Source organism: Eurytemora carolleeae, unplaced genomic scaffold, assembly GCF_000591075.1.
Source record: "Eurytemora carolleeae unplaced genomic scaffold, Eaff_2.0 scaffold2421, whole genome shotgun sequence".
In the NCBI taxonomy this organism is placed as follows: domain Eukaryota; kingdom Metazoa; phylum Arthropoda; class Copepoda; order Calanoida; family Temoridae; genus Eurytemora; species Eurytemora carolleeae.
Window position 1 is genome coordinate 370 of NW_019398307.1, and position 8,496 is coordinate 8,865.

At 35.4% G+C, this 8,496-nt stretch overlaps 1 protein-coding gene across 1 annotated transcript; it reads left to right on the plus strand.

Annotated features, from left to right (window-relative positions):
• Positions 1 to 445: 445 nt before the first annotated feature.
• Positions 446 to 4,350, plus strand: LOC111717193 (ral GTPase-activating protein subunit beta; the record flags this gene model as incomplete). Its single annotated transcript, XM_023492699.1, is given in 6 exon segments — positions 446 to 564; positions 970 to 1,063; positions 2,208 to 2,329; positions 2,442 to 2,857; positions 2,913 to 3,914; positions 4,159 to 4,350. Coding segments are annotated over 6 exon segments (1,910 nt in total), but the record flags the coding sequence as incomplete, so codon positions are not given.
• Positions 4,351 to 8,496: the final 4,146 nt, after the last annotated feature.

Consider the following 8,496-nt stretch of genomic DNA (forward strand, 5'->3'; position numbering starts at 1 on the left):
GTGCTCTTGGAAATAAAAGAGCAGTAAAGTGGTTGTGTGATTATATTGCAACTCAATGCTCTCATATCTTAGATGCTCTTGAGTGTAAAAGAGCAGTAAAGTGGTTGTGTAACAATATTGTTACTTAATGCTCTTATTCTTGAATTTAAAAGATCAGTGAAATGGTTATGTGCCTATATTGTTACTCATACTCAATGCTCTTATATTTTAGATGATCTTGAATGTAACAGAGCAGTGAAAAGGTTGTTTGCCTATATTATTACTCATACTCAATGCTCTTATATTTTAGATGCTCTTGAATGTAACAGAGCAGTGAAAAGGTTGTTTGCCTATATTATTACTCATACTCAATGCTTTTATATTTTAGATGATCTTGAATGTAAAAGAGGAGTGAAAAGGTTGTTTGCTTATATTATTACTCATACTCAATGCTCTTATATTTTAGATGCTCTTGAATGTAAAAGAGCAGTGAAGTGGTTGTGTGACTATATTGTTACACAATGCTCCAGACCTCCCCAAGCCCATAGCAAGGATCTACACAGTAGTATAGTAGCAGCATTCCAGGTACCTAGTAGCAGCATTCCAGGTACCTAGTAGCAGCATTCCAGGTACCTAGTAGCAGAAATTAAAACATGTTCCACAAAAATGCTATAACTGGGCAAGGGAAAATCTCTTAATTGTGGAAAAATTCCACTTAATCCACTTAGAACTATGGGTATCCTTTGCTATTTAGAACTATGGGTATCCTTTGCTTTGATTCTTCTTTTTCACCCGAAAACTTGTAAATATTTCCCCGGTAATATTTTTTACTCAGTTCAGCGATTAAAACCTTTTTAAAATTTTTTGTTTAATTTTCCAAAAAAGTGTGAAAAATTGAGTTTTGAAAATGGGGGAGAGGCGGGGTTGAGTTTTACAGAAAAAAACATCCCCGGGTTGAGATAGATCATCAAATTAAAGCCTGATATTTAGGTGTGCGCGACCTGGCTTGTCCATCATCCTTACCTACTAGGAGATAAAGAGTGTTTGGCTTCTGTGGTAGAGGTTGCTGAACTTGGAATATCAGGTAAGAGGTTATAAGAGAGGCCATGCAGAGGTCATACAGAGGTCATGCAGAGGTCATACAGAGGTCATGCAGAGGTCATGCAGAGGTTATGCAGAGATCATGCAGAGGTCATGCAGAGGCAGAGGTCATGCAGAGGTCATGTAGAGGTCATGCAGAGGTCATGTAGAGGTCATGCAGAGGTCATGCAGAGGTCATGCAGAGGTCATGCGGAGGTCATGCAGAGCTCACGTAGAGGTCATGTAGAGATCATGTAGAGGTCAGTAGAGGTCTTGAAGAGGTTAAGTAGAGGTCTTGTAGAAGTCTTGCTGAGGTTTCAGAGGACTTGCAGATGTCATGTTGAGGTCAAACAAGGGTCACTGTACAAGGAGTACCAGATAGGAGGTCAAGTAGCAGAAGCTGAACTAGAAATATCAGTAATAAGGTTAAATAGGAGCATTAAAGGTATTGTAGAGGTCACTGAACTATGAAACAACTTGAAGTAGTTGCACTAAGCCGACTAATTGTTGAACCACTTCTTTTGCCCTAATCGGTTTACGCCCAAGACAAGTGTTTCTACTAAGTCTACTGAGTTCCATTGCATCTCGCTAATAAATAAAATTTGTTCCCTAATAACTTTTCTCCTACTTTCCTGACCCAATTCAGCAATTTATTTAATAACTTCCGGTAGAGATGGACATGGTTTTTTTGAACAAACTAAATTTTTGAGAACGAACGAAATTTTCAGGAAAAGGGTGTGGTTCAGAAAAAACGACGAACAATGGACGAATAAAATGGATCGCTCAGAAAAATGTAAAAATTATTATTTTTTAAAAACGAATGAAAAAAAAACAAGCGCATGATATTTTGAACAAATTAAAAAAACTATCGTTTTTTACTATACAAACGCTTTTATTGAACAAAGATTTTACTGAACAATTGTTCAGTGAGAAAACAAACGAAATAGATGGAAAATGAACGAAATAGATTGAAAATGAACGATAATTTTGGGAAATTAAAATTTTTTTTTGAACAATTGAAAAAAACCCGAAAAACGATATGAAAATTGTCGAACATGTCCATCTCTAACTCCCTGACTTATTTTTTACTTGCGCATAAATCAGTCTTTGAATCCGTATAGGAATTAATTTAAACAAAAAAAATTAAGGTTCTAAGTCTCACCAGAAGAGCAGTAACCCTCCAGTAGTGAAGGAGGAGAAGGCCTTGAACCCGGTCTCAAAGAGGGTAAAGGATGCAGCAGAAAACTTCCTCTCTGTTGTAATGGAGCAGGTAAGCCTGGAGTAACGATTAATCAATCATTAAAATGAGTTAAATTCAGATTTCAAAGATTTAAAGTTAATTTTTTACTTTTCTACATCTAACTTAATTGAACCTGTTTCAGGTTGGATATTTTCCAAGTTTATCTGGATCTGAGTCCTTGAGCTCTCTTCTGGACGAGTCTACCCTCCTACTGCAGTCCAGTTCATGGGGTGGAGAGCAGGTTACCAACCAGACTGCGGTCCAGGCATTTAGATACTTCGTCATAGACCAAACAGTCGTGCTGGGGGTTCTAGAGGAGTCTCTGGGAAACAGTCAGGATCCACAGCCAACTGTTACAGCCATTATTAGATGTCCTAGTAACAAGGCTGTCTGGACACTGCAATTGCGCCATTTGCCGCGTCACAAATCGGGTCAGGTTCAGAGAACAGCTAATCCGGGAAGACCACTGGCGATGTCTGAAAAGGGGACAAGGAAGGATTTTAAACCTTGCTTCTTTCCTGACTCAATAGACAGAATCCCCCTTTGTGCCGCGGACAGGTAATATCTTAAAAATGTGTGTTTTTATTCCTTTGTTTTATGTATAAATATTTAGGTCTATTCCTGCAGTAGAGAGTATAGCTGGAGATGAGAATACTGCCCAAGAGTTGGACAGGTTATCTAGGCTCATGGAGCAGCAGTCCATTTTAGAGAAGGAGCTCACCCACAGGATAGAAGAAGAGGATAGCTACAGTGTCGAGTTTGAGAGTACTCCACCAGAGCCAACATCAGAGTTCCAAACCGCTCGTCTTATCCTCTCTCATCTAGGGTTTCTCTCCATCCCAGCCCTGCGAGGTGCACTAGACTCCCCTATTCCTCGTTTAGTATCGCTGGAGAATGACACCCCACAGTTCTCAATGGACCTGGAGAACCTGGATAAATTAAGTCCCCGAACCTTCGACACAATGTATGCTTACTATGTCCGGTCCGGACAATCTCAAAGCGAAGACATTTTGTCAAATAGTTCGGCTGGGGATTTGAATCCTCTTTATCTAGAGATGTTGGCAGCTATAGGTTGGCCGGCAAGTGTAGCCTCTCATCCAGGTTGGACTGGAGACATGGGAACTAGTTGGTGCATTCTGGAGGAACCAGCGCCTTTAGACCAGGGACCAGGCCCAGTCAGGTTCGATGGATCACGAGGTCTACTCTACTGGGCAGATGTATCATCAGAACTAGCTCTTCTTGTTCCGTCAGGGTCTCCTGTAGATTCCCGTCCTTGCTCTGCTCAAGGTTCATCCTTCATTGCTCAAGATAATATCTCCACACACAGTTCCACCTCCTCTTATGGTAAAAGTGAACGAGATGAGGGAGATGCATCTCTATCCTTAGACCTGGAGAGGGATGGGTTTAGTCGGAGAAAGGTTGGCAGAGCTCAGAATGTCCCTGAGTTGAGAAACCTAACTAGTAGCGATCACAAGGTTGCTGTGGTCTGGGTGGAGAGTTTAGAGGATGCTCTTCTGTTCCCAGGATCAGAACTTGGAGTCTTCTGTCTTGTTATATTCGTTCATCCGCTCAGTACAGGACTTCTTAGGATCAAGCTAGCAGGGCAGGGAGGCAGGTAGGGATATTGACTTAAAAGTAAAAATTTTACTAAACCCTTAACTAGTGTTTCCTATGATTTTGTTTTTTCTGTTTTGATTGATTGATTGATGGGTTAAAAAAAATCAGAAATAAAAATATTTTAAAGCAAGATTTTTTCTCGACCAGCATCGGCTTAAGTTATGTGATTCCCTATAAAAAAAATTTATCCTGATCGGTTCAATCGTTTTCACTTTTATTGAATTCAAAACATATTTGTTTAGGATGAGTACGGCTATACCTTTGGTGGATGGAATGGTTGTTTCAAGGCGCGCTCTTGGTTCTCTTATTCGTCAAACTGCAATGAATATGTGCAGAAGGCGTAGGCTGGACCAGGACTCATATCAACCACCACATGTCAGGTCAGTAGATTTAAAGTAAGGGATGGTTCAAATATTAGAATAACGTAGGGGCTACCGATTACTGAACTAAATACTCTGATTTTTGCTAAATTATTTTACTTCATTAAAGAAAATTATCATTCTTCATAAATTTTTATTCAAAATATCACTCTGTTTTTTTAGGTATTAAATTAAAATGAAAAAACCTTTGTATTAAATTTGTAGTTTTCTTTAGTTTTCTACTTTAATAGCCCATTAAACCCCGTAATTTAATAATTTTTGGTTAGGGGAAGATTGGTTTTTAAAAGAAAGTACAGTAATATGTTTAAAGACGGGGATCTTTTACAATTGTGAGACGACTTGACTTGAGATTTTTAAAATAATTTGCGGCATTCCTATGAGCCATCCTAATTATTATTCTTTTAAATAACATTCCAAAATAACCCAAGTCACCCAAGTCTTGCCATTTCCAAAATGTGGTCTGCCCTTGGTTGTTAAAAGTCACCGGATATATGAGTGATTTCGTTAAGATTTCTATTTATTAAACAAAACCAAAAGTGTCTGATTCTGAACGAAATCATTCATATCATTGGAAATTTTGAATGTACATAAGGACAGACACATTTTGAAAATGGGAGGATCACCTTATGAATCATACTTTTTAAGATTAGGTTAACATGCTGTAAGTGTTTTTTTTTCTCCAAAATTCAAGGACGATTTTTGAGTGTCTTTCAATTGTTAAGAAATTTCGCTATCTTGATAAAATAACGTGTTCTGTATTTTTGTTTATGTTGACATGGTGTTTGTTATATTTATTTATTTATTTATTTATTTATTTATTTATTTGAATAATTGGTTTAGACGGAATTATGTTTAAAGCTGTAGCAGTGGCAGGTTATCATAAATGTAAGAAAAGCATAAAGTTCACATAATTGTTTTAGAAGTCTCACTCTTTATAGTACACCCTGTATCACTAGAAGGATTATGGAGTCAACCTGTTCTGTTTGTTTATTGTATTGTAGGTTATACAAGAATGCTGTTTACTCAGTATTATTCTATTTTAAGAGGCCGTTTTTTTTATTTTTTATTTGTTCAAGAAAATATAAAAAAATTTTCCCCGATATTGATCCTCCCGCCATTTTCCGAATATTTTATTTATTGTTTTGAAAATGATCTATATATTATTTTCTTTAATTATATGTAATGTTAACCTACTCAATGCAGTATTGTTGAATGTTGAAGCCAAATATTTTCAGGTTTATTGTCACAAAAGTTTATTATATTTACATCGACTTAATTTTATTTTTACATTCCATATTTATTAGTTAGAAGAACCCTGAATCCTGTGATAGAATAGAAAAGAATATAAATAAATGATTTTATGTTAAATCTGAACTGTATTGAAGAAAAATACTGAAATTGTCAGATAGTGATTAAGGGTTTCCACGAAACAGTAGATTCTCTTGCCCAAAAGTTTCGCGTTTTTGCACGAAATGACTTTTTCTGCACGAAATTTCACGACATTTTCGTTACAATGCGAAACCAGATATGCACGAAATTGCGGATGAATACATAATAAAAGTCATAATTTTTGTCTGATATTGCGCATGAATACGAAAAAAAACTAATACTTGTTTCATGTTTCAAAGACATAAAAGTTTAAATATTTGGACAGTATGATGTGAATTAGTATATTGCAGTCTTGCAGACAACATCTGCAGGCTTTCCTCTAGCCAACTTTCACGTAAACAAAGGAGCGCTGTGCTTTCAAAGGTAAATAATGTTAGTTATTAAAATATTTTTTTACAAGAAAAATGACTTCTATGAAAGAAATTTTGTGCTGCTAATTGCCAAGCTTATGGCTGTGCATTTTATAACATTTTTAGCGCAATGCAGGAAGCGCTCTGGAATTTCTAGCCTTATTACACACGCACATTTAAAAGTCAACGCTGTATTGAGCATTTATTGAGCAAATTCTTCTTACAGCATCCAAAGTGGTGGAAAACTGAAAAATAATCACATTAGTTTTATAAAATTATAATTACAAAAAATGAATATTTTCTCCAAAATAAACTTTGTGCATTTGTTTGTAGTTAGACAATCTTCATTTGCTTTCAATTGAACTTTAGTTTCTTAAAGTTTTTTCTTTTTAATAACTTGGATTTAGGGATGTATTTATTCACCTGTATCTGGATTGGGTTCAGCTGTTTCCAGATATCAGAGTCGTAACTCTGCCTGAACAAAGACTAATGTTAATGTGTTCTCAAGTCCCTATCTCTGGGACTAGAAGAGTTTGGGTTCCACATATCATTGTTTAATTCATGGCTTTAAGAGTTTTAAATACCTTTTAATGCTCTGGTTTATCTTGACTCAGGGCAGGTATTCTTGGATAAGCAGGTTGGTGCCCATGGTTTCAAGTGAGGTTTACATTCTAATATTCAACTTCTGCAACATGAAGAATTGAATATTTATTGTTTCTCCGTTCTTGATTATTTATTTGGAGAATCACATTTTCTTTTCTTGATAAAATATCATTCAGGAAGATCTTCTTTTATCCGGTGTTCCTGCAATCAGAACAAGTTTTATTAGATTTTACAATGGCAAGTGCAAGTTTTTGGGAAATTTAACCTGATATTACATACAGTGAGAATTCCAGAAAACTATGTATTAGGAAAGGGACTTTAAGACTTATTTAACTTTAAATAGTCGAATGAACTTAAGAAACAGCAATTGTACATTTTAAATCGACACATTTCAATTTTAATATTTGCGTACTAAGTTACTAGTAAAACTATTTGATTTGAAAAAAACATTAAATACCCTTCCTGTAGCTAGGTTCAATTGGACACATCAATGTTGAATCTTTTTCATATGGCATTTAATCTCTTGTTATAGTTGACTGCGAGGTAGCTTTATTATTTAAGATTTAACAGGACTCGATGCGTAATTTCAAGTGGCCCTCCATTCGAAGATGGCAATGCCTGGGCGTTATGAGCGTTATCTAGGTGTATTTTAGTATTGACAATTTTGATATGTTTTTCTTTTCTCTTTATTTCGTAGTATTATTATGTGAACACATTATTTGTAGTATACAAGTTAGAAGAGTCAATAATCAAACTTCTATAGTCTTGGGAATTCCAAAATGTAACCATATTTGCACTTACAAAATTGACAGAGACATTAATAAATCTTTCAGATTATAATTCCATGTTTTTTGGGACACCCTGTGGCCTGTACCATCTTTTGTCGCTTTTTTGAGAAAAATGTTTGATTAAAATCAATCCCCCAAAAGCTCCAAAACTTCAAAACTAAAGCAGAGACGACTGTACAGAATTGATACTATCTGTTTCCAACTGATTCCCTGTAATCGTAAACTTGTTTCTTTCTTTTCTTAAAGGGACTGTAAAGGAAAAATGAAAGCTAATCCCTTTAGCTCTCGATCACGACCCACGAAAGTTATATCTAATGTTCCTATATCGAGAAATTGATATACAACTTTGTCAAATTTATACGAAAATTAATATATTTACAATTTTGTATAAAAGTAGTGGGTTTAAATAGATCAAATTCAGCAAATATGCAACCATATCTGAAAACGATGATATCCCAGAGAAAGCTAATTGTAACTTAAAGGTTTACTCCAATTCTGATTTTATATTTGTTATTTCTATTTTTATTAGATTTTATTCATAATATTATTTATACATCCGTATTACTTGGCCAGAAATTCTACCAATGGCAGTGCAGTAAAGTGGTCACGTGATTTAAGTTTAAGCTTTTCTAAATTATACATTTATGAACTTTCGTATAATTTTAACACAGTTTTATATCAATTTCTCGAGACAGGAACATCAGATCCAACTTTCATGGGTCGCGATCAAGAGCTAAAGTGATTAGCTTTCAGCCTATACCCCCTTTCATTTTACCTTTACAGTCCCTTTAATCATTGAATAACCCCCAAAAAATATTTAAGGCAGAACACTTAATTTATAATTGGAATCATCAAATTAACAGAGTTTCAGGTCGTCTTTACAGTTTCATTCTTTGTGGCTAATCCTGTATTAAGCACTCGTTTGGCCAAAAAAAAAAAAACAAGATCCCCCCCCCCCCATGGATACGCATCTGATAACTTTTATTAGATGTGCAGACTGTGAGATATAAAAACTTAAACTAAAACAATTCATAGATACAAACAAGAATTATAGTAAAGAAGGTTCCTAA